Here is a 24,352-nt window from a genome sequence, read left to right as displayed (position 1 = left end):
CTCTTCATTTTGTCATGTGGTATGAAATGTGTGCCATGTACATTTGGGAGTGTTAAAATGTGTTGTTTTCTCTTGACCGCTTACAAATTCGTAAGAATTCTCACAGCCAAAAAAGTTGTACCTGAACCAACCCAAAGAAAGCACTTAAACTAGTTTGGCATTACATGTAAGTTTCAGCTTCACACACACTTTCCTGCCCTCTTCCCCTGTACTTCCCTCTTCAGACCAAACCATAGTTTGCTGCTCAATCCAAGCTACCAAATTATGGTTTGTGCTTCCTTCCCACCAAACCAGAATTGCAAGCCAAAATTTTATACTAGTTTCAAGGGGAAGGGTCAACTGTAGTTTACCACTTTGGGAAGTAATGTCAGACAGCTTTGTTGCAGAAGAAATTGGAAAGGGGGGCACTCGCATTCCAGAGTTGCATGTGCCATGCACAAGTGCCATGCACATGCGACTCAAGTTTTTGTCTTATTCTTAGAACTTGTATAGCCTTGTAAAATTGTCCTCCTTTCTTGGCTGCTGGACACAAGGAGGTCTGTACCAAAAACTGTTGCAGTGCCATTGTGCAGGTGTGCATACCACATTGATGCTGTCTTTAGGCCTGCTTGCCCACTCCTTGGTGGTTCTTAAGAAGGTTGCTTTAGTGTGGGTAAACATCTGGCAAAACTTAATTTGATTTTAGATACAGCTGTTTTCAAGGCCAAAAGCCCAATAAAATAGCATTTTCACATAGCGTTTCTAGCCATTATAATAGTAATTCTTATGACAGAAGAGACATGGGGTTGGTTCCCTATGTCTATAAGAGCCCCCTGAGGCTGGTTCCTTTGTATTTCCAGGAAGATCAACTGCAGATTGAAATCAATGAATGTGGGTAAAGCAAATGACCTGGGCTCCTTGTATGCACTCATTGTGTATTTTGGATGTAGCATACAGAGAAGACTTTTAAATGAACTTTCAAAAGCTGCACAGATGCCTGTGCCAGGAAAAACCTGGTTCCATCGTCACCCACCTGCTTAAAGTTAGCCAGCCATATGGGCCAACAACTGCTGACCTAGCCAAGATTTGTTAAGCCCAGGGGCCAAATGTGATCCTCCAGGTGTCAGAAGCCACAATTGGGCAGGTCAGCAGTAAAACACCCAGTGTCGGTGAAGCTAATGGATTATTCCAGGGGTTGGCAACCTAAGGCCCATGAACCACAAGCGGCCCACAGGGGTTGTTTAACCAGCCCTGAGCCACCCCCAAACCAGTGGCGTAGCGTGGGTTGTCAGCACCCGGGGCAAGGCAAGTAATTTGCGCCCCCTAACCTGTGGATTTGCGCCCCCTAACCCTAACCCCCAGATGTTGCGCCCGGTGCGGCCGGCCCCCCTGCACCCCCACGCTACGCCACTGCCCCAAACCGAGCTACCCGCTTGGCGAGTCCCTGCGCGCTGTGCTAAACTGGCACAGCATGGGGACTTGCTTCTGCGGCGCCAGAAATCGCAGACGTGCACACTCACAATCCAGCCCACGGAGGGGACTGCTGGAGTGAACTGGTCCAGGCAAGGTAAACCTTGCCAACCCCGGCGTTATTCAAAGAAATCAAAACAATGCAGTGATAACAGCAACTTTTATCAGTAGGTCTTTCCCCAGTGAGGCAGATGCGAGGACTGAAGGTCCCTGGCTTCTAATGCTCCTTCACCTGGTCCCTCTTGCACCACCCTCTTCATTTCTCTGCATGTTCTGAGAGACCAGGGGGAAGAGGAGCTGGTTGCATTAGGATGAGATTCCCTGACTTCTTCAGCAACCCGCCTCCACTCTGCCTGTTGGCCCCCACACCACCTGCCTCTGAACCCCTCTGTGCCCCAATCTCTTCCTCTTCACTAAACCCTGTTGCCTCTTCAGGTTACGGCACTTCCTCCCAATCTGCTCCCTCTTCTCCCTCTGACCGCTGATCTTCCCACCTCACACCCCTGGCTCTGAGCCTTCTTCCCCTGCCTCCCACCACTCCTCTGCACCAGGCAGTCCACCATGGGCATTACCAGGATTTTTGTTAAGGGGTGGGGGGCAGTCAAAGTTGTTGAGCTTTTTTCTTTCCTTTTAAGGAAATGGGACATGCAGTCCATGACACCAGGTCTCTGCCCATTGACTAGTTGTTTTCTTTGTTCTGTTTAATGCCCTCTTGTGTGGTTGAACAGAGGATGCTTGCCACTTCCCTCCCTCCCCCCCCCCCCGGACTTATGTGCAGGAGAAATTAACAGAAACCAGCAGCAGCAGTCTTTTGTGACACCGGCTGGCTTGGAGTATTGAGGTCACAGAGCTGAGCAAAGCCCAGCAGCTTGGTAATCATCCTGAAAGGCGACCTTGCCTCCTAAGAGGATCAAGTCAACTGGAAAGTGGTTCTGAATGACACTTCTGATGAGTTTCAGCATAGTCATGAATCACAAATTCTAGAGGGAATAAAATGATTGCAGGCAACTAGCTAGAATCCATTGGTGGTTATAGTCCTTTTACATGGCTAAAGGCTGTAGCACAGTACTGCATGCAATGAAGTCACAAAGTCTCATTTGCAGTTGTTGTTAAATACTTCACATTACTTGATAGGAGACCTGGGTTGATGCTTGCCTGGCACTGCAAAAGTAGGGGGTAGGGATTGTTGCCAAATACCTGGTGCATCACAAGTCAGTCTATTATGGTGCTAACAGACAAGGAATGTCTGGAGTGATGAGTTATCTATTATCAAAAGTACACTTACAAGTTAGGGAAAGGCAAGACCATCAGTAGCATGTCTGTCAGTTACTTCTAGGTGTGCACACAGTGAGGCAGTTTCTACAACAGAGGCCCCGTCCCTGTTCTCAGCTTATGTATCTCCCCCCCCCCAAAAAAAAAGCTGCATGCAAGCTTTTGCTCCTCCCGCTTCAATCCTTTTCTGGTCCTGGGGGAGAGTGGAGCAGGATAGGTGGGAGCAAGAGGAAGATGTGTGGCAGCCCTGGACCTTTCTCTCTCTCCCTTCTGCACCTGTTCTTCACCTGCCAATCCTGCAGCTTCTCCTGCCTCTGACTCTCATCTCTTAGCTGTAACAGGTCCCCTCAGTTCACTGATCCTTTCTTCCAAGTCAGCCTCCAACCCCCACTTCTCCTGGTGCACACTTATCAAAATCCAGCCACAGCTCCTCAATGTCCACCCAGGCTCTGACAGAAGATTTGCTCCCTGCCTTGCAGGCCTCTTCCCACCTGGGAAGGCAGGACCCTGACTGACTCCAGCTGCAAAAGCTGAGGCTGCTGAACTATGACTGGGAGGGCTTGGTATTGATCACAGTGGCATTCTCAAGGAGGGAGAGGGAGAGAGGGGCAGGAATGGGTGGTGCGGCGGCAGCACTAATCCAAGGTAAGGTACAGAAGATGCTGAAGGGGCTTCAGAGATTGCACTGAGCATAGCCAAGTTTAGAATGATCAGGTGGTGGGAAAGTCCTTTGTTTGAGGTGATGGAAAACTGCTGCCAGTCAGATGAGATACTACTAGCCTTGATCATCCCCCACATCAGTAATATTTGGACATAATATTCCTGAATTGTCTTCCAGGGTTGCTGCAAGGAGCAAGCATAATGCACACAAAATGTATTAAACACTTGAAAGCACAATACAAATATTAAGTACTATAATCAAACAATCTGACCTGGTATAGGGAAAATTCCTGTGACATGATCCACCAGTTGTTAAAATATTAATACAGGGGCATATGGGGTGTTAGGGGAGGAGGAGTAGTTCTGGTGGGGGACATAGTGTGCTCCTTAGAGGGTAGCTTGGTCCCTACCCTGCCCTCAGCTCTCACCTGTGCTCCTAGAAACTGTCAGCATGCGATAGCGGCCATACCCAAGGAATAATTAGGGATGTGTGCCAAGAAGCCACATTAAAAGGCTTCAGGAAGGACCACAAACCAGCAAGCGTCTCTCCCTCACCACACCTCTGCCGCTTCTGATTACTCTGTCTCCATGCCTACAGCCTCACATTCACGAACCATGGTAAGACACTGACCACCAGTGGCGAAGAAGAGAATATCAGAGGCATGTAACCCCATAGTCGCCTTTGACTGCACTTGACCATCCAGGGGGTCCTTTACCTTTTTTTACCCTGTTTACAGAGCTGATTCACTGTGGAGCAGCCAGTGTTAGGAGCATCCTATCTGGTGAAGTTAGAATTTCAGCAACAGTACAGTTCCACATGAGTATTTTATTTTATTTTATTATTATCCCTAGATGTTACCAATCAAGCCTGGCATGGATAATTCTTTCCACTTCTGCAATGCATTTCTGAGCGTGCTGGCTCCCCAAATAAGACTTCAATGGACTTTACAAATATGTGTGCTTAGGATTGCCGCTTTCATATGCTTGGTGTAAACTGCATGGATCTCAGCTGGACTTACTCAGTAAACATGCATAAAATTGGACTTTATCCTTTATGCAAGTACTGTATTATCACCACAAAGGTGGTTCCAATAAATTGGAAGTTTCCCTTTGTCTCTACCTTGGTCTTCCATCTGTGAAAGTAGGATCATGATACTCTTGAAGAGAAAATATAGATGAAAATATAGATGAACACTTTAAGTACTGTATATAATTGTTGATTTATATTAGCAACTTCTCCTTTTTACTGTCATGGTGGTTGTTTACTCATAAATGTAATAAATGTGTTTCATAATATCAACCTGAATTCCTAGGTATTTAAATAAATGCCAGAGTGCATCCTAAAGCAAAAAGTGGTTACTTAAAATAAATTACAGCATATTTGTTAGTGTGTAAAAGCACAAAAACAAAAGACCATTGTCTGTCCACTTGGGAATTCAGGTTTCACATAAACTGCTTTTCGTATACATCTCTCTCCTGATCTGCTAAGGGTGCGAAAGTGCCGGAGCCCATCAGCAGTGCTGCCGACCTTTACAATTTCAAATACTGTATACAAAACATACACTGCAAACACCCACACCCACATACACATACAAAAAGCACTTTCTCGTGATGTGAGTTGCAAACTGCAGCCTGAAATCTATTTTTTGCTGTTGTTGACACCCGATCTCATTACCCCCGCACAACAACATCAGCCCCTTTATTTGCAATTATTACAGAAGCTGCACGTGACGGGACAGTGGGCGGCGGGATGTGTCTTATAACTCGGCATTTTCTCTCTGTGGTTTGTTTGGTTTAATTGTTTGGTTGACTTTCTTTCAAAACACCGCTGTTGGTTCTTGTTATCACCGTGCTGTTTAGGTGTAGCGTGTCAGCCATACTCAGGGGAACCACTCAAATTAGAAATAGCGTGACTTACTCAGGTTTGTTCTGAGTAGAATTTAGCTCAGGGGTGAGCAAACTTTTTCAGCAGGGGGCCGGTCCACCATCCCTCAGACCATGTGGGGGGCCAGACTATATTTTGAAGGGAAAAAATGTACATATGCATGCTTCTACTTCTCAGAGGTCCAATATTGCTCTATTTGCAGTCCTTGTTTTGCTGATTTCATTTAATATTCTAATTTTCTGAGATTGTTAATTTGGGGTTTTCATCAGCTGTATGCCATGATCATCACAATTATAACAAATAAAGGCTTGACATATCTTGCTTTGCGTGTCATGAGTCTAGCTCATATGTTAGTTTCACCTTTTAAATTGAATTACTGAAATAAATGAACTTTTCCATGATATTCTAATTTTTCGGGTTTCACCTGTATATGTGCCTTATGGCTCTGGGAATGTCATGGGATAGCCTTGGTGAAACTGCCAGAGCTAACAGCCTTCTGCCTCGCATAGGGGGTGGGTTGGCAGTTCTGAGGCTTCCTGACTTTGCCTCATTTTACCTTTGCATGCGGACCCCTGGAACTAAACCCTCGTGGAAGTGGCAGGCCCTCTGTATGTGCATGCAACCTGTGTGGGTTGACAAAGTCTTGTGGCCTCTCATATAGATATGTACATATTCTGCATGTGTGTACACGCTTGTGGGCTTCTGGTGGGCAACTGGTTAGCCACTGAGAGACTAGAATGCTGGCCTAGATAGGCCTTTGGCCTGATCCAGCAGATTTCTTTAGACACATACACACACGGAATTGAATGCAGGTATGAATACAGGTTTTCAGACTCGGATAACTCCTCGTGCCACCCACCCATCAAGATTGTCCCTGAGCGAACCCTTATGCATCTCATTCCCCCAGGGGAGGACTTTGGTAATATGATGCCCTGAGTAAGGACAAAATCTGGCATGCGCTTGTTAATTATTTCTTATTTTCACAATAATTCATTTTGGCGCAGTTCCTTTTAAAATGGATATTCTCAATACTGTATTGTCACCATTTTGCATCCCTTTGGCTTGGTGCCCTGTGAGGAGGGCACCACCTTAAATCCGGTGCTGGATGCATCCTTAATAAACTTTTTGGTTTTTAATATGTCTGAAGACTGTTGTTTCTGTTGCAATAAGCACAGCTAACCTTCTGGAAATTCACAAAACAGCTCTGAATGACAGGTGTTCTGGCCTTTGGTAAGCCACTTAGCACAGATAGTGTGATTAAACACACACACACACACACACAGGGAGAGAGAGAGAGGGAGAGAGAGTGCACATACATACACACCTTGTCTCTTTTTGTCTACAACTCATATGTAGATCTTGATGCGCTTTAATCTCTCGTGCTATTATTTTTTAAAAGATCATGTTTGTTTTTAACTGGGGTTTTTTGTGTATACTTTTTAGTATATCTTGCAAACCACTTGGTTTTACTACAATCAAGTGATATACAGATTTTATTAAATAAAATAATGAGAGGTTAGGTGTATTTAATATGCCTATAATATTTCTTTTGCCTAACCTATGAGGAAAAGGTCCCTGCTCCCAGGCGCTTCCAGTGTAAAATACAGGTAAGCGGTAACAACTAAGAGTGCGTGTTGTTGCTTTATCATTTAAAACAAAACCGATCTCTGTGTCTTACTATTTTTGTAGCGCTTCCCCTTCCCCTTTATAGCCCCTCAACAAAGCTTTTAACAACGTGGAAGAGGAGATAGGGCGGGCTTGGTACAGGGCTTAATGAATGGGCTAGTTTTATTGTAATTATTTGTACGTTTTAAACAGATTTTATATCCGTATATACTGTCTTAATTCTATTAAGAACCGTTAGCGGTTCTTTTTTTTAATCAGTTAGCCGCCCAGAATCCCGTCAGGAGGAGTTTAATAAACAAAGACACTCTTAACAGCAACAGTGAGGAAGAGAAGAGGATGACAGCCTGTAAACAATCACGCGCAGCCCAACGTCACCCTCCCTTGCTGGTTGCCGGAGAAGCGGCTGAGGCTGTGAACCACAAAGACGGTGGCGGGGCGGGGTCGGCGCCGTGATTGGCTGCCGCCGCGAGGCCACGCCCAGCGACTCCTCCTCCTCCTCCCTCCCTCGCCCCGTTCGCTCGTTCTACTCAGGTGACTGGCATTGAGGTCGCCGTCGCCACCTGCGCCTGCCCGCTCGTTTCTTCCGGCTCCGAGGAAGCCGCTTCTCCGCCGCCGGCATGGAGACGCAGCGCTCAGCTGCCGGTCGCCTCCCGCGCGCTCTCTTCTGCGCCCTCGTCCTCTCCTTGCTCGAAGGATCAGGTGAGCGCCGGCTCTGGGAGGAAAGCGGGGCTGAAACGGCTGCGGGGGGGGGGAGGGGCAGTGGGATTGGATAGACAACGCACCCCGCCAAAAAAAGAGCTGGAAGTGACCCCAAGGGTCATCTAGTCCAACCCCCTTGCAATATGCGGGAATCCCGCCCACAGGTGCCCCGGGGTGGTTTCGAACCACCAGCCTTCTGGTGTTTACAACCAGACGCACACACACTGCACCGCAGAGAACCCAGACTGAAGCTGGGAGGGTGCCTGTTGGGCTTCTGTGTGAGTCACCAGACTGCTTTGTGTCCGTCGCCATTGTGTTGTGTCCGTCGTAGTAATAGTAATAATAATAATAATAATAATAATAATAATAATAATAATAATAATAATAATACTGTGTTGATAGAAGTAGCATCTAGGTTTTTTGAGCTGTTGGAGAACAGAAGCTCTTGAAATGACTTGCAAGCCTCAAGCTGGGAGGGTGCCTGTTGGCCCCCTTCATGAATCTTAATCACGGAATTGTAGAATTGGAAGGGGCCACAGGGGTCATCTAGTCCAACCCCTTTCAGTGCAGGAAGCAATGACTTAATCATAGAATTGTAGAGTTGGGAGGGACCATGAAAGTAATCTAGTCCAACCTCCTGTAGTGCTAGAATCTTTTGCCCAACATGGGGCTTGAATCTCAGGTGGAGTCTACACACATATTAAAAAAACTCTGTGAAGATGCTTTTTTTAAATAATAATAATAATAAATTTTTTGAAAAATACATTGAATTTTGCATAGCTTGCTCTTGTTTTTTTATTAATATTTTATTAAATTTATCAGTGAGAAAATTCAAAAAAAATTACAAAAACAGAAAAATACAAAGTCAAAATACAAAAATACAAACATTAAGCAGGGAGTTTTGTTTTTTCTGCATAGCTTGCTCTTGCCATGTAGTATCACATTTGTATATTGCACTTTCAACACATTTTATTTGCAGCTGCGTAGATGAGTTAAGATCTTCATGTTCTACCTCCTGGGCTATCTCAGCTGTCCAGCCTTCCTCTCTGCGACTAGTGCATCCTGGATATTCAGCTGCTGAATGTAGCAGATCAAGAAGAATGGGCTGTCTTCAGGGGAGACTCACCTGCTACACCCCTGCTTGAGTGGGTGTTCCAGGCTTACTTGCTTCCCCCAGTTGTTCATTATTGGGGATGTGGGGTTTGGTCTATCCATGCACTATATTGAACAGGAATGGACCACTGCTGCTAGTGATGCTGAGGTGCACATCAACACTGGCTACTCCAGGGAAGGAGATGGCCTGTGTTGTACAGTATGTCTCCCAGGAGAACTCTGCTGGTGTGCCTCTACCTTGAGGGCAGCTGAGTGATTCAGTTGTCAGTTGCCTTCTTCCATCTCTCTATTGGGAGGGTATTCAGTCATTTGATTTGTATGGATGTTCATCAAAATCAGTTATTGCATCCTCTGCCTAGATTGAGACTTGCCTCTTTCCTGTGGGAGATGTGCTCAGCACAGTGGAGTGTGCAGAAATGCAGGAAATTGGGTAACTGCTGCTCCTCCCTGCTAAAAGTGAACTTTGGGATCAGGAGTGAACTGTGCCTTCAGTCAAAAAGTTGGGGTGTATTCAGGATTGGGAGGGGCTGTAGCATGGGGCAGAGGAATATCTGAAAAGTAAAGGTCAGGTAAGGAGCCATTTAGAAAATAGGCTGACATATTTATATCTTCCTAGCCCTTTGAAAATTCTAACCTGCTTCTCAGGCAAGTAAGGCTCCAGAGGTAGCTCCAGTTAATTAAAAAATAGAAACCTTGGAATTATAACTTCTAAAGCATACTCTTGAAAGCACTGAAGAAAAACTAAAGATAAGCATTTCTTTTCTTTTCAAATAATGACAGGGCAGCAAAGCTAACTCTGAAATGTTAAGATTGTAGTCCTAAGCATTCTTGCCCCCAAGAAGTAAGCCTTGCTGAATTTGGAACTTGCTCTCCAGTAAACATGATTAAATGTTACTCAGGCGGTGAATAACTGAACTGTCCATAGCTTGCCCAGTTAAAAGCATGATTACCTGGATTTTGAGATGGGCCCATAAAGTGCTCCTCTCAAATGGTAAACAAAAAAAGTGGGGGTATTGCACTTTACTACCTTAATGAGAGTGCAGAAAACAATGTTTTGTTATATGTGCAGATGTTCTTTAAACACTTGACATGGCACTAAGGCATTGCTGTCTGCTAAGAGCAGGACATAGTCTTCGGGGGTCATAGCTTGGTGGTTAGAGCATCTGCAATGTATGCACAGAGATTCCTCACAAATCCAGTTTAAAGGCTCTTGAGAAAGAATCTGAAGAGCTGTTGCCAGAAAAGACAACTACTGTGATGGATGGACCATTGTTCTAATTTGGCTTAAGGCAGCAACATGTCCTGAATTAAGAAGCGAAGCGTGAAGCTTTCCCATACCTACATATGAATTAAACATGGCTTGAGTATGTTGCAGCAATGTTTTATCAGTCAAGATCTCTTACAAAAGAGTTAGATGGCATACACAATGTTAGAAGATGAGCAATTAAATAGGGCTAAGATGGTTTGTTTGATGTTGTTGGGTCCAGTGATGGTGTTGTCTGGGTGTATGTGGCAGCAAATTTGGCATCTGGATTTATTGCAGGCTCTCCTACTACCCTCCTGAAACCCCACCCCCCACTATATATAAGGGTCTGGTGACTTCCTGACAGTAAGAGCTGTTCGACAGTGGAATTTGCTGCCAAGGAGTGTGGTGGAGTCTCCTTCTTTGGAGGTCTTTAAGCAGAGGCTTGACAACCATATGTCAGGAGTGCTCTGATGGTGTTTCCTGCTTGGCAGGGGGTTGGACTCGATGGCCCTTGTGGTCTCTTCCAACTCTATGATTCTATGATTCTAAATAAAGTGACTTCAGAAGAACCTTGGGGTTCTATTCTGATGCTCTTGCATTTGGTGAACCAAAGTCCCCAGTCATTCCCAGGCTCCCAAGACATGTGGAAACAGGACTAAGGTTTACTCACTGTAAAGATCCAGAATCAAACATACTCTCATGCGTCACTCACTTTGTGGTTTACTCTTAAGCAGAAGAGAAAGCTGGTTTCTTTGGAGACCCCTTACCAGAAAGTTAAACTCATAGCACAGAGAAACAGTTTCAATGACAAATGGCCCCTCTTCAGATGACCAGCTGAAAAAGCCTACCTATCGCCTTCTTTAAAAGATCATGTACTGTAGTGTCATTACTCTGCCCTAAAGATCTGGCATACTCTGTGTCTTCCATCAGCAGAAGGAAGTCACAGTTGCAAGTCAGAGTTACAAATGCTAAGCTTGTAGCCATGGAAAGAATAACAGTGGGTATTACAAATGTAGTGATCATTCTTCCAGAAAAATTTTTGATGTGGGTGTTGGCAGCTGGAAAAGGGGAGGAGAGAAAGCGTGCTTGGGAACAAATGGTTGTAAAATTGAAATTTGTGCTTCTACAACAGACTTCTCAACCTGGTGACCTCCAGATGTTTTGCACTACAGCTCCCATCATTCCTGACCATGGCCCATGCTGGCTGGGGCTGATGGGAATCAGAGTCCAGCAGTATCTGAAGGCTGTTGGAATGGGGAAAGCTGCAGAAGAACTGTTTCTTCCACTTTAGTTACCTTTAAAAACGCTTGATATAAATACTGCCTGCAGGTGTGCTTTGTTTTAAATGTGGTGATTCAGTCCTTTGTTTAAATATCACCATGTCCAGATATCTGGTAGACAGCTTCAGACAAGCAGCCATCCCTTGACACATATTTCATAACACTAACCTACACTTCCTGTTCTGTAACAATTAACAAGAATGTATGGTGTGCCTTGGCAGGGATTAGATAGGAAATGTGTTTTTATTTAAAGTTGATGGGCATGTTATCATGCCTTATAATAATGGTTTTAGCAGGTAATATTATTTTGCAAGCTTAATGTAGTTAATAAGACTTCTCAGGCTGCCCTGTAGTTGGCAGGAAAACAGAATGAATACTTCTAAGTTCACTTAAATGGTGAACCCTAATGTGTTGCCTTTTTGGATAGGTGATTGGGATAGGTGAGTGAACCTAGGTCTTTGCATTGGGCTTCCAACAAAATCCCCTTGTATCTATGGTTCTTGCCCTACACTCACTCACTCTTTAGGTACTTGAGCTACTTTCTCCCAAGAAGGCTTCTTTAATCCCTTCTCCTACTCATTCTCCTGGAGTAAAGGACCATCTACTCACTGCTGTATATAAGCAAGCATTGAGGTTAACAGCTGGGAGTGCTCTAAAGCTCTTTGGAAGCCTCTTTTGGGCAAGGTGAAAAAACACTTCATATCTCCCGCCCCTTAAATGACCACATCCCTCCTTGCTCCCCTTTCCTTCTAATTATATCTGCACATCATTAGTGAATAAAGAATGGACAAATGAAAGGGACAGACGGACGAATGCAAACCGTAGAAATGGGTTCTGCTTTGTAATGCTGCAAGTGCAAATGTAATGTATCCAGTGTTAGTCCTACACAGAGTAGACCCATTGAAAATGAACATGACTAATCTAGGTCCGCTAATTTCAGTCTGTCTGCTTTTGAAACCCAGTTTTCCCTTTCTGCTAGCACAAGAGGCTCTGTGTCTCTAAAGAAGTGGCTCACACAAAATGCTACCCAAAAGCACTAAGGTCCCACAGAAGCATTTTGGAGTTCCACCAGTAAGATCATTGATGGTGTTCCTCTGAAAGACAGCTTGCTTTCCACTGCTAATGTCCCTCTGTCATGTGCTGCTGCAGAGGATTATTCAGGACCATTTTATTGTGTAAAAATGTAAGCCTGTCAAAGGAGCCTGAATGCAAAGTGTGAGTTTCTAGAGATGATTATAACACATTGTCTAATGAGCAAACAATATTCTAGTTGTTTACCAGGCTTATGCTGTGGATGTAGAAGTGAAAGATGCATCCAATGAGACATGCCTATTTGGAAAATGGATTATGAGCTTCTCTATAACATATGAAACTGAACACAATGAATATGTAAGTATCTAACCTGCTATTGAAACTTTCAAAATCTAGTGTGTGTGTGTGTGTGTGTAAACATATGTTTCCATATTAAGTACCGTATTTTTCACCCTATAGGACACTTTTTCCCCTCCAAAAATGAAGGGGAAATGTGTGTGCGTCCTATGGAGCGAATGCAGGCTTTCGCTGAAGCCTGGAAAGCGAGAGGGGTCGGTGCGCACCGACCCCTCTCGCTCTCCAGGCTTCAGGAGAGCCTCAGCGCCAGCCCCACAAGGTCGGGGGACAGCAGGGAGGTGGAACGACGCCATCCCGCTGTCTCCCGATGTGGTTTGGAGGCTGACGGCGGGGAGACGTGTGCTTCTCCCAGCCACCAGCCCCGCAAGCTCCGGGGACAGCTGGGAGGCACAGCGTGTCTTCCCGCTGTCCCCGGACCTGGTCTGCAGGTGGGCGGTGGGGAGAAGAGCGCTTCTCCCCGCTGCCTGCCCCACAAGCGCCTGGGGGGGATTTTCCCCCCCTTTATTTCCCCCCCAAAATACTTGGTGCATCCTATGGGCCGGTGCGTCCTATGGGGCGAAAAGTATGGTACGTTCCATGAATAGTTCCTATTTGGGTATCTTAATTCTAAAATATATTAGCATTGCACTTTAATTCCTAATTAAGATGCTATTTCAGCACGAGCAAGATATATCTACTAGTGTTAAAATATTTCTTGCTAAATTTAATATCCCACTCTTCTCTTAGGTGATGGGTGACTAACCCAAAGTCATATAGTGAGCTTCATAACTGGTCATAGGATTTCAGCCTGGTTCTCTCCAGTCTCAGTACCATAGCTGTCAACTTTTCCCTTTTCTAGCGAGGAATCCTATTCGGAATAAGGGAATTTCCCTTAAAAAAAGGGAAACGTTGACAGCTATGCTCAGTACAGCAGACCTGGGTTCTACAGTCCTGATGGTAGTGTTTGTTACAGCTTTAGGGTTTGATTGGAGCTTGGCCAACTTTCAACGTCTCCCTCCCCCCAAATACTTGTACATTATACCTCCCCCAGGCACCTGCATCAAGCATTCAGACCCCACCCCCCTATACATACACTTTCTCATAGGCAAGCAAACAAATGCATACATGCAGCCACAACTGATAATTTTAGCCTTCCCCACTCCAACGCTAGGGTGGAGGTGACAAGAGGCATCCCTGTTTAGACAAGATCTCTAGAGAGGCAGAGGCATTTTATCTCCCCATCTAGCACTAAGCATCATAGCACCAAATTCCGAGATAAGCCCCTATACCTGCTCATGAATTGTAAAAGGCAGCATTTCTACCTACCCCAGTGCTGGGGTGGGGAAAATTCTGCCATTTAGTCTCAGAAGAACAGGCTGAGAGCTCATATAAGAGACATAAGAGATTGCTTTAGTTGTTCCACACTGATGCTTGGTAATTGGCAGATAGGTCTGGTTTCCCTCCCCAAATGCCCTACAGGCCAAATGCGAGGAATCTGGTGGGCCTAGGTAGGTGCACTCACTGGCCAGAGGTTCCCCACAACTGCACAGCACCATTCTTGGCAACAACCTGGAAGAAAAATCCCTTTAAAATCGGCTTAAAAGCAGTGCAGTAAATGGGTTGCATTTAAATGGATGTACCAAATCTAACAAAAGGGATTGTCTTGGATATAGGTAGGAGAACTTGAATTCTATTCCAAAACTCAAGCACAGTACAGTTGTACCTTGGAAGTTGAACGGAATCCATTCCAGTTGTCCATTCGACTTCCAAAACGTTCGGAAACCAAAGCATGCAGGAGCAGCCAATCAGAAGCCACAGAAGCCCTGTAGGATGTTCCGGGTTTGCGATGTTCGGGAGCCAAAATGTTCAGGAACTAAGCTGTTTGAAAACCAAGATATGTCTGTATATAGATGGCGCTTTCTAGAAAAAAGACAAAAGTCCTCCGGTGATACTGGGAGTACTGGTCAGTGACTGCTGTCTGTTTTCTTCAAAATGTTTCAGAAAAACACAGTTCTTACGTTCCCTGAACATGTAAGGTATGACGGAAGCAGTTGTGACAACGAAATATCTGGCCCTGTTCTAGCAATAGAGTTTGGAGAAGGCCATTCTTGGAATATCAGCTTCACGAAAACAAACGACACCTATCAAGGGATCATCTCCTTCACCTACAACACCAATGATACAGCACTGTTTCCAGATGCTAAAATGAAAGGTAAAGGTGGCATTCCAAGTTACCCTGCAAAAGTTGTTGCAGCTCCTAACAGGGTGAACTCCTCACTTTAGAAATAAATGCCTTTTTTAAAATTCAGAGGCTGAATAATTCAAGTTTACAGCAAAACTAATTCATTACTTGAAAAATTTGCACAACTTTATATTTGTGAAAGTTCCATAGATGAGGATATTACATAGTAAGTGTTATATTCCAAAGCTTTGTATGATTCCAACCTATAATTGCTGCTCCTTTCCACCATGTGGCCCAGAAGTCCCTGTGGTGGCATCTGGGCAAGGGCAGAGATTTATTTTTTTTTAAAAAGTATCAAAAGTGGCACTCTGTTTCCATGATCCTAGTCCTAGGCCCACTGCTATTCTTGCTCCCCTCCAACAATTGCCACCTCCCTGCAGGATGGTCTTGCTAGGTGTGATGGTGGTGGTGGTGAGGATGATGACGACGACGATGATGATTTATTTATTTATTTATTTATTTATACATACCCCGCACATCTGGCTGGGCCTTCCCAGCCACTCTGGGCAGCTTCCAACAAAATATTAAAATACAATAATACATCAAACATTAAAAGCTTCCCTAAACAGGGCTGCCTTCAGATGTCTTCTAAAAGTCTGGTAGCTGTTGTTCTCTTTGACATCTGGTGGGAGGGTGTTCCACAGGGCGGGTGCCACCACCGAGAAGGCCCTCTGCCCGGTTCCCTGTAACTTGGCTTCTTGCAGCGAGGGAACCGCCAGAAGGCCATCGGAGCTGGACCTCAGTGTATGGGCAGAATGATGGGGGCGGAGACGCTCCTTCAGGTATACTGGCCTGAGGCAGTTTATAAGCCTTTTAAATGCCTTCTAGTAAGACAAATTTAGGATTTGGTACATGATAAAACGTATTTTTGTAGTAAGATAGAAGAGCCTGCTGGGTCTGGTCATCAGCCTATCCCGTTGGCCCATCTAGTCCAGTTCTCACCATAGCCAAACAGTTCCCTGTGGCAAACCAGCAAGCAGAGTTTTAGGATAAGACCACTCTTCCCCCTCCTGTGGCTTCCAGCAACTGGAAGCTTTATAGTTCAAACCATTATTGTCTTGAGCTAGGCTGTAGCCTACCATGGCTTATGCCATATTGGTTAGCCTTCAATTTAACCACAGAGCTTTGTGTAGCCAAAATTACAACTATGTACCTGAGACGCACAAAGACCTGCTTGCTTGGCTTTAATGTTCATAATATCAGTTGTCTTAAAAGCATCTGTTCTTTTTCTTTTTAATAGGACTAATTACCACCTCTACAAACTATCCTTTGCAGCCAGTTAATCTAGACACGGTTTTCGTTTGTCAAAATGTGGACTTCGTTGAATCTGGCAGTGTTATACAGAACTTCCAGAATGTCGTTCTCGAGGCTTTTCTTCCGTCTGGCAACCTAAGTGACCAAAGTTAGTAGTTTATAGTCTTGTGCAAACATTTTTTTCCCTCTACCCTAGGGGTTGGGGAACCTGTGGCCCTCCCGATGTTGTTGCACCACCACTCCCATCAGCTTCAGCCTTCATGGCCAGTGGTTGCATTCATGGGAGTTGTAGTCCGACAGCGTTTGAAAGGCTCCTATTCTAGCAGTTTTACAAAGCTTCTGATGAACTTTGCCAGTTTATCTAGTCAGCATATGTATTTGATTAGCTTCAGGTGCCCTAACTGAGTTTAGAGATCTGACGTGGGGACTGCTAAGGTTTTTTTGAGGCTTGTTGCTTCTTCTAGAAATGCATTTTTATTTTCATTTACTTTTCACTTCCAGAAAATAGGTTCTGTTGCTGTGGTTCCAGAGTGTTACTCTTTGGCAGTCCTCTAGTTTAAAAAGTTGCTAGTTGGCCTTTACTGGTTGTCTCCTGTTTTGTGTGCACAAGCTATAGGAACATAGGAGGCTGCCTTAAACAGAGGAAGACCATTGGGTCCATCAGCTCACTATTGTCTACACTGGCAGGCAGCAGCTCTCTGTAATTTCAGGCAGCATCCTCTTCCAGCTGTACCAGGAGATGCTGGAGATTGAACCCAAGAACCTTCTGCATGCAGGGCAGGTGTTCTGCCACTGAGTTCTGGCCCTTTGATAGTCTTCATAGTTTGCTAGTATCTTCATAGCTGGAAATAGGTGAACAGTTTGATGTTCTTGAGGGTCTGTGAATTTAGTTCTGTGCTGCTAGTGTATATATTTCTATTTTTCAGAGACCGTGTGCGATAAAGATGCTGTAGTCACCCCTGAGCCTGCTGTTCCTGATACCAGCTCCACTGATACCACCTCCATCACCAATACCACCTTCATCATCAATACCACCTCCATCACCAATACCAATATCAATATCAATACCAGTACCGATACCAATACCGATACCGATACCAATACCAATACCAATACCAATACCACCTCAATCACCAACGACACCACAGAGGAGGCTAACACAACAATTTTATCATCACGTTCCATCAGCCAACCAGATGAGATACCTGCCACAGGAACCTACTCTGTTAAAAATGACACCGAGATCTGTCTTCTGGCAACCATGGGGCTGCAGCTGAACATGACAAATGTAATTATTTTAGTCAATGTTTTATCTATTGGGCACATAAGCTCTGGTTTCAGGGCATCTAACAAACTTAAACATAAATCGCTAACAAATGCATTTATTTATTTTTTAAAAATCCATTAGCAGCAGATAAAACAGCAGAAAGACAGATTAAAGCCATAGAAAATGCAAGAACTTGTAAGGTGTTGCATAAATCAAAAGGTGGATGATCCTCTCCCCGCCCCACACCTTTAGCTCTGCAACTGCTGGCTTGTATAGTTGTATGCTTGGTGAAAGGAATGCAGTTTGTGGTGTGTGTTTAGCAGGTGAAAGTGCCTTGGGATAGGACCTCCCAAAACCTTTGAAGATGGCATTCTGTTCTGCAAATTGTAAGTGCACAGCTCACCCACAGAGGGAGCCCAAGTGCATAAGGCTGAGAAGCTGGTGCTTGTTAAGGTACCAGTTTAGATCAGTTACTCTCCTTGAAACTGTAAGGTGGAAGGGGAAATAAGCACCCCCTTTTATTCTTTTGGAATCTAGCAGTGCTGATCTGCTTGGATAGTCAGGCTAGTTCTACAACAGAGTATAGAAGCTATTCAGTGTTTATGAACAAGCATTTGACATTCTTTATGGGCATGGGGAAGCTTGTGAAAGAAGCGTTGAGAGAGGCTTAATTTTTGGTTTGCTCTGGGTTTTCATTTCTTTATTAAATTTATTTATTGAATTTATATCGCACTGTTCTTCCCAAAGACTCTTATGAACATTAATCCAAACACAACTACAGCTAGCGGGCATTGCGGCAGTAGATCTTCTGTCCTCACCCTGACAGATACCGACATCGTGGTTGTCTTAACTTTTGCTGTCGTAAGTAACTCATTATTCTGTGTGCATATATGTGGGAAATGAATTCACCTTCATTGCAGGTTCTTGAAAACTTACTTCTCCATTCAGATTGCATCACCCTTTTACTGTTAGTCGCTCTCGCAAGAGCAGCGTAACAACTCTGCTATTGTATTGGGAGGGGGTGCATGAGTGTTAAGAGCCCTGTTTGTGCCTCTTACGAAAGTGCAGGAGGATAACCAGAAAGCAAACTTTTATTTTTTAAAAACTCCTGCTGTGTGTTGACAAAGTCTCAGCAGTATTGCTAGGCACGGTTGACATAGGAAGCTGCCTTATGCTGAGTTAGACCATTGCATCCATCTAGCTCAGCACTGCCAACACTGACTGGCAGCAGCTCTCCAGAGTTTCAAACAGGGGCCTCTCCTAGCCCTACCTAAAGGTACTGAGGTCTGAACCTGGGACATTTTGCATGCAAGGCAGATGTTCCACCTCTGAGCTACAGCACACCCTTACATTGCAATTAAGTTTTACTTGCTATGTCACATGCCCTCAACTCCTAGTTTTTAAGGAAGAAGTTCAGCAGCTTGGTGATAAGCTGTTGAAGAAAATCTCTTTTTCAAGATGTCTAAGGAGGGAAGAAGCTTCTCTAGTGTCAAAACTGAGATTTATTAATGCTAATGTAAAGGTAAAGGGACCCCTAACCATTAGGTCCAGTCGCGGACAACTCTGAGGTTGCGCGCTCATCTCGCTTTACTGAGCAAGGGAGCCGGTGTACAGCTCCCGAGTCATGTGACACATGACTAAGCCGCTTCTGGCGAACCAGAGGAGCACACAGAAACGCTGTTTACCTTCCCGCCGGAGCGGTACCTATTTATCTACTTGCACTTTGACGTGCTTTCGAACTGCTAGGTTGGCAGGAGCAGGGACTGAGCAACGGGAGCTCACTCCATCACGGGGATTCGAACCGACCTTCTGATCGGCAAGTCCTAGGCTTTGTGGTTTAGCCCACAGCACCACCCGTTTATTGTTAAGTTGGGGCCCTAAAACTTCTTAAATTCTGTCTGATGCTGAACTAGAAAGTTTTGCAAAGGTATTTTTAGGTTGTATATGTAACTTGATGAATTGCTTGCTTAAACAGAAGAACACAAGCTTTGAAAGATTTTACCTGAAAGCGGTGGACGTCACTGTGACCAACCCTGTAAATGGTAAGATTCTAGCTGTAAGCTGTCAAGTCAGATCTTTTTACTTAGTCTCAGTATTTAAGCAACATTTTAATGTGCCAACATCTTGGTTGTACTTAGCTGGCTGTATGCATACTAGGGCTAATGCAAAGTTAAGGCCACTCTGCTTTGAGTCAAAGGTATCCTTGTGTGAGAAACTGAAAGGCAGATTTCACGGGCCATAAAATGCAGCGACTTTTTTTGGTTGGCTGTTTCCTTGCCACCCAAGATGGCAGTGTCAACAAGAGATCACCTTGTGGCATCAAGGCACCATGAGAAAATACCTTACTGCCTAAAAAAAGCAAGTGGGTGCTCCCTCTGAAATTGTTCACAGAATTCAGACACCCACAAAATCAGCCAAGTTCTCCTTGTTTTGCCACACACAAATGGAGTAGCAAATTTGAGTGTGGCATTTTACTACAGCCCTGATTTGAAAACTGATTATCCTCTAATAAATTCAATTCAGATCTCCTCATTTTGTAAACATTTCACAGCAGGTAAATTTCCCCAGTTAATAGGCCCCCTCGAACAAAATTGGCCCGCAGTAGTACTTTTAGAAATGGGAGCTTATAAACTGTACCCCTGCAAGTTTTCACGCAAAACGTCTTTTTCCTCCACAGGAACGCAGTATGCTGCAAGTGACAATCTCACTTTCTGGGAGGCCTCCCTCGGAAGCTCATACTTGTGTCGAAAAAAGGAGACTCTTGTAGTGACTCCTTCATGTAGCCTGCACGTCTTCAACTTAAGGATCCAGCCATTTCAAGTACAGAATGGCCAGTTCTCCATAGGTAAGAATGAATCCCTCTCCCCCTTCCCTCCCCCCAAAAAGCAGCCTTCGGAAGCTTTTGAGTTTAAAGACCAAAGTTTTAGATGGGTATAAAACAGCAAAGAAAACTCACTGTTTACTTGAAAAGTGATTTATTGAGCCCAGCAAGTGAGCCGTTTAATTTTATTTGACTTGTATATTGCTTTATGCTTAACTCTTAAAATTATTTACAATATATAGATAATACAATAAAATGCAATGAATAGTATCTTGGCTGGCTCTCAGGGAGCAATTGGATGCTGTGCAGTAGTTAAACTTACAGCTGTGCTAGAAATAATGGAAATGCAGGTTTTGTCAAAAGTACTATTGGTGGGAGTGAGTATATCTTGACTAAATTGCTGCTGTTGAATTTGAGATCTGTAAGAGCTGGGGCAAAGCCCTCTCCCAGCTGCACCATTCCTATGGAGGGATATCCTGGCAGAGATCAACCTTGCAATTAAATAGTAAGCCTGTTTTATTGCAGCCGATAGCTTTCAGTTCTGACATAACCTGGGATTGTATTTGTGTACTGTTAGTGTGGTTCTAAGGTTACACTTATTTTTTGTTTTCTGAGAAGGGGGAATTATTTGAAGGACGGAGTGGATCTTAAAGAGCAAACCTGATTCAGACAAGTGCATGTCACGTTCTAACCATTGGCAGGTGACTCTCCAAAAGCAGAGGCTTTTTCTATGTGGCATTTGTTCATTTATTCATTCATTTATTTGAATCTGGCTTGATGGTTAGCTTTCAAAAAGCCTTTGAGCCCGGTAGTTACAGAATAATAAATGTTAGGCATCAGACTTGCTTGTCACCCCCCCCCAAAAAACCCCCAACTATATTGCAAGAGCAATAGTGATTAAAGATATAAATGTAAATTTGCCCCCCAATCCCCCCCCCCCCAGTATTTCAGGATTCAGATAACATTTCTTTGAGGCATAATGTATTCTGCAATTAGGAATAAGCATCTTCTATTTACCACAAAAATCGATCTACTATAATATAGAAAAATAGATTTTTCCTTTATAGCATTCATAGTTTTTATAGCCATAATCAGGGTTAATCTTGACATGCTACCTGTGAGCTCCCCAAAAATGAATTCTAAACTTGCTTCATTCTCCATACCCACAAAATCCTTTCTATAGCCGAAAGATTTTAATTTAATTGGATGAACCAGTGTCCCAGTACCTGAATTCAACCCTTGATCTAAACTAGTGCTAGGAAACGAGGCTCTTTGGTGCAATCTTTTGGTATTTCCATCAGTCATCTAAGGTGAAAATTGTTGGCTTTAAAAAGGGGGATTAGTCAAGTTAATGAAGGATAAGCCTGCCTGTGACTGCCAACCCTGATTCCTACATTATCCCTCCACTCCCAGAAGCTGTATGCTTCTGAATACCAGTTGCTGTAAACAACAGGGTGTTATTGCACCCAGACACTTCCTGTGAGCTGCCCACGAGCATCTCCTGGTCACTGCAAGAACAGGATGTTGGACTGATCCATCAGGATTCTTTTTAACTTAATATGACAAGCATTTGATTTCTAACAAAATTTTCTTGTAAGCTTAGTAACTTCAGGCATATATCTGCAAATTTTGAATCATTTTAGTTATCTAATAAATCTTCTGTTTTCCAAGTCTAGAGAGGGTTGGGATAACTTGGTTGTTTGTCAGACCAAAGGCCAGAATTCTAGCATGTAGGATTGTAATGCTGCTCGCATAAAGGCGAAGGCATAGCTCTTGGCAGACATCATATATATATTTTCTCCCACCTTTCTTGTCTACAGCACGAGAATGTTTGCTGGATGATGACACCTATCTAATCCCAGTTATAGTTGGCGCTGGTCTTATGGGCTTGATTATGCTTATAGTGATTGCTTACGCGCTTGGCAGAAGACAAAGCCAACCCGGATATCAAACCTTGTAAATTTTGTGTGACTTGTTCTTGGCTTTGGCTGTGATGTCTAAAGAAAAGTGCAAGCTCCCAAATGGAAACCAGCCACCAAAAAGGTCCACGATTCTCTCCTCCTTAAAACTGTGGAGATGGCCCCCCAAAACAAAACATGATCAAGAACGTACCTCTTCTGAACATAATAAGGACATCATAAAAATGTATTGGGACTGACTAATGGCCATGTCAAAACCAGCCCATGGAAAATTAACCTTGCAAATACGTTTGTGTGCGAATTTCATGTGTGGAAATATACCTGCAAAACAGGCAATGGTACAAAAAGCAATTACACTTAGGGTGACCCACTTAGAGTATCAGAACAGCATGGAAAAGCTGGGGTTTATACTTACTGCTTTGTACACTCCATCCTTTACAACTGAAAGGTAACCTGGCTGACTTAGTGACTGTAGCCTAGGATACCAGCCAGGGGAGCTGTGCAGTGCTTAAGCGGCATTTTTCCAGCTCATTAAAATCCCTTTGTAGCCACCTCGGCCCAAGCAAACCTGAATAATGCCGGCAAGGATGTAAAAGCTTTTCCTTTACTAGCACCATGGCACTAGTAACTTCTGAAGCTTGTAAATCCTAATTACTGTCCTGTTCTACCTGGTCATTTGGAAAACCGCAGAGCTGGATCTTGCGGGAGCTTAGTATTGCTTTCTTGCTATCTGCAGGGATAGAGGAGGAACCCTTCATCTTAGCATTCTCATTCCTTTCTTTAAAATAAAAGAGAGAGAGAATCAGAGTTCAAAGTGCCCTTAACTTTTACAGCAAATAACTGGGCTTGCTGTTAAAAGTCTTTTGGTTCCATTGCAGCCATTGATACTGGCTTGAAGCTGTTAAAAGTCTGTTTATACTTGTGTGCTAAAATGAAAACTATGTTCTTGGTTATACAATCTTGGATATTAAAAAAATAAGATTCATGATTATCACTACATTTGGGGCAAGCTGCTACCTGAAGTATACTGCCATGGGCAGGGTGAGAAAACGTGATCAAAAATAAGTTTCTGCTCTATATTTTGCAGCAAATGACTTTGGTGTACAATGTACCACTCAAGTTTCCAGTAAGAGATTTAGTTACATAAAAGACCACTGAAATATGTAGAGTTTCTGCAACAATTGATTCTCTAAATGTGTAGAGTACCCTCCAAAAGTGAACCATCTGTTCTGAGAGTTTAAATTGTGCCTGTTCAGAACCACCTCGGTTTGGAATCCTCTAGCCTAGATGAGTAAGAGTGGGATTCCCCTTAAATCAAGGATTAATTCACTGTGGCCCTTTAGCCCTCGTGCCTCATTATGTTAAGAATGAAGAGAACAAGGTGGCAATCCCCACCCATGCTGCAATTTATCTGCTTGTGTTTCCTCCTCCAAACATAAATCAACTTGCTTAAATCACTCTTGTGAGCTGTCTGCTAGAAAAGTCTTTCCTTGGCTTGGCAATCTGATGATTTTTGCATGTGTGTTTGTGTTAACATGTACCAGCTTACTGAATTTGTCATAGCAATTTGTCATTGCACATATGCCATAACAGATTTAGACCAGACACAGTGGGTCAGAAATGATGGCAAAAATGTGTCCTGGAAAGCTAAGCAAAGTGCACACCTTCATCTTGAAGGTATAGAAATGCTTCTGCTAAGCACACGAGCTTTTCTATTTAAAATCTGTACAGCTTAAAAGTGACTGGTTTGTGTTAAAACACCTGAAACTTTAATGTCTGCTTTAATCTGTTGAAGCCACTGTCTTTCTTATATAATTGTATTTCTACGTAAGGACTTGATTGTCTGTGCACAAAATGCTTTAATAAAGAATCTTCTGTTCCTAAGGAAGCTTGGTCACATTGCTTGATTGAAAAGCTTTTCTGGAAAGTCTCCTCAATCACCTTTGCCCTCTCTCTAAGGTTGGACAGTAGATTATGTGTTACTATAAAGCTTTGGTTTTCCAGATGGCTCCTTCCAGGTAACTTACCTGCTGATTGAATTATTGGTGCATCTATCATGGAAACCCTACAGAAGTCCTAGTATACCCACAGATTGGGGTGAGGGGCTCTTTCGACTGCACCCTATAATGCATCCTGTGTCTGCTTTGCACAGTGTAGAGGATGATCTGTAGTGGTGGGGAAACTGTCTCTTAAGAACGTTTTGTCCCTTGTCTTATCTCCATTTTTGAAACTCCACGGTCGCCTTTTTCTC

At 43.9% G+C, this 24,352-nt stretch overlaps 1 protein-coding gene across 4 annotated transcripts in view; it reads left to right on the top strand.

Moving 5' to 3' along the window:
- The first annotated feature begins 7,392 nt into the window (after positions 1-7,392).
- Positions 7,393-24,352, top strand: part of LAMP2 (lysosomal associated membrane protein 2) — a 29,042-nt gene continuing 12,082 nt past the window's right edge. Inside the window, exons 1-9 of one of the 4 annotated variants that reach the window (XM_082207267.1) lie at positions 7,393-7,591; positions 12,501-12,619; positions 14,600-14,810; positions 16,081-16,242; positions 17,021-17,149; positions 17,210-17,382; positions 18,109-18,222; positions 19,337-19,403; positions 20,039-20,206. In XM_082207267.1, the coding sequence (XP_082063393.1) occupies positions 7,510-7,591; positions 12,501-12,619; positions 14,600-14,810; positions 16,081-16,242; positions 17,021-17,149; positions 17,210-17,382; positions 18,109-18,222; positions 19,337-19,403; positions 20,039-20,206 (1,225 nt within the window). In that variant the 5' untranslated portion in view covers positions 7,393-7,509. Of the gene's footprint in view, positions 7,592-12,500; positions 12,620-14,599; positions 14,811-16,080; positions 16,243-17,020; positions 17,383-18,108; positions 18,223-19,336; positions 19,404-20,038; positions 20,207-22,002; positions 23,990-24,352 lie in introns of those variants that run through there. The other 3 variants (XM_082207265.1, XM_082207266.1, XM_082207264.1) reach the window with 3 other exon arrangements.

This window comes from Podarcis vaucheri (genome assembly GCF_965113315.1).
Source record: "Podarcis vaucheri genome assembly, chromosome: Z".
Classification (NCBI taxonomy): domain Eukaryota; kingdom Metazoa; phylum Chordata; class Lepidosauria; order Squamata; family Lacertidae; genus Podarcis; species Podarcis vaucheri.
The sequence above is the reverse complement of the archived record's forward strand: the minus strand, read 5'-3'. Positions and strand labels throughout refer to the sequence as shown.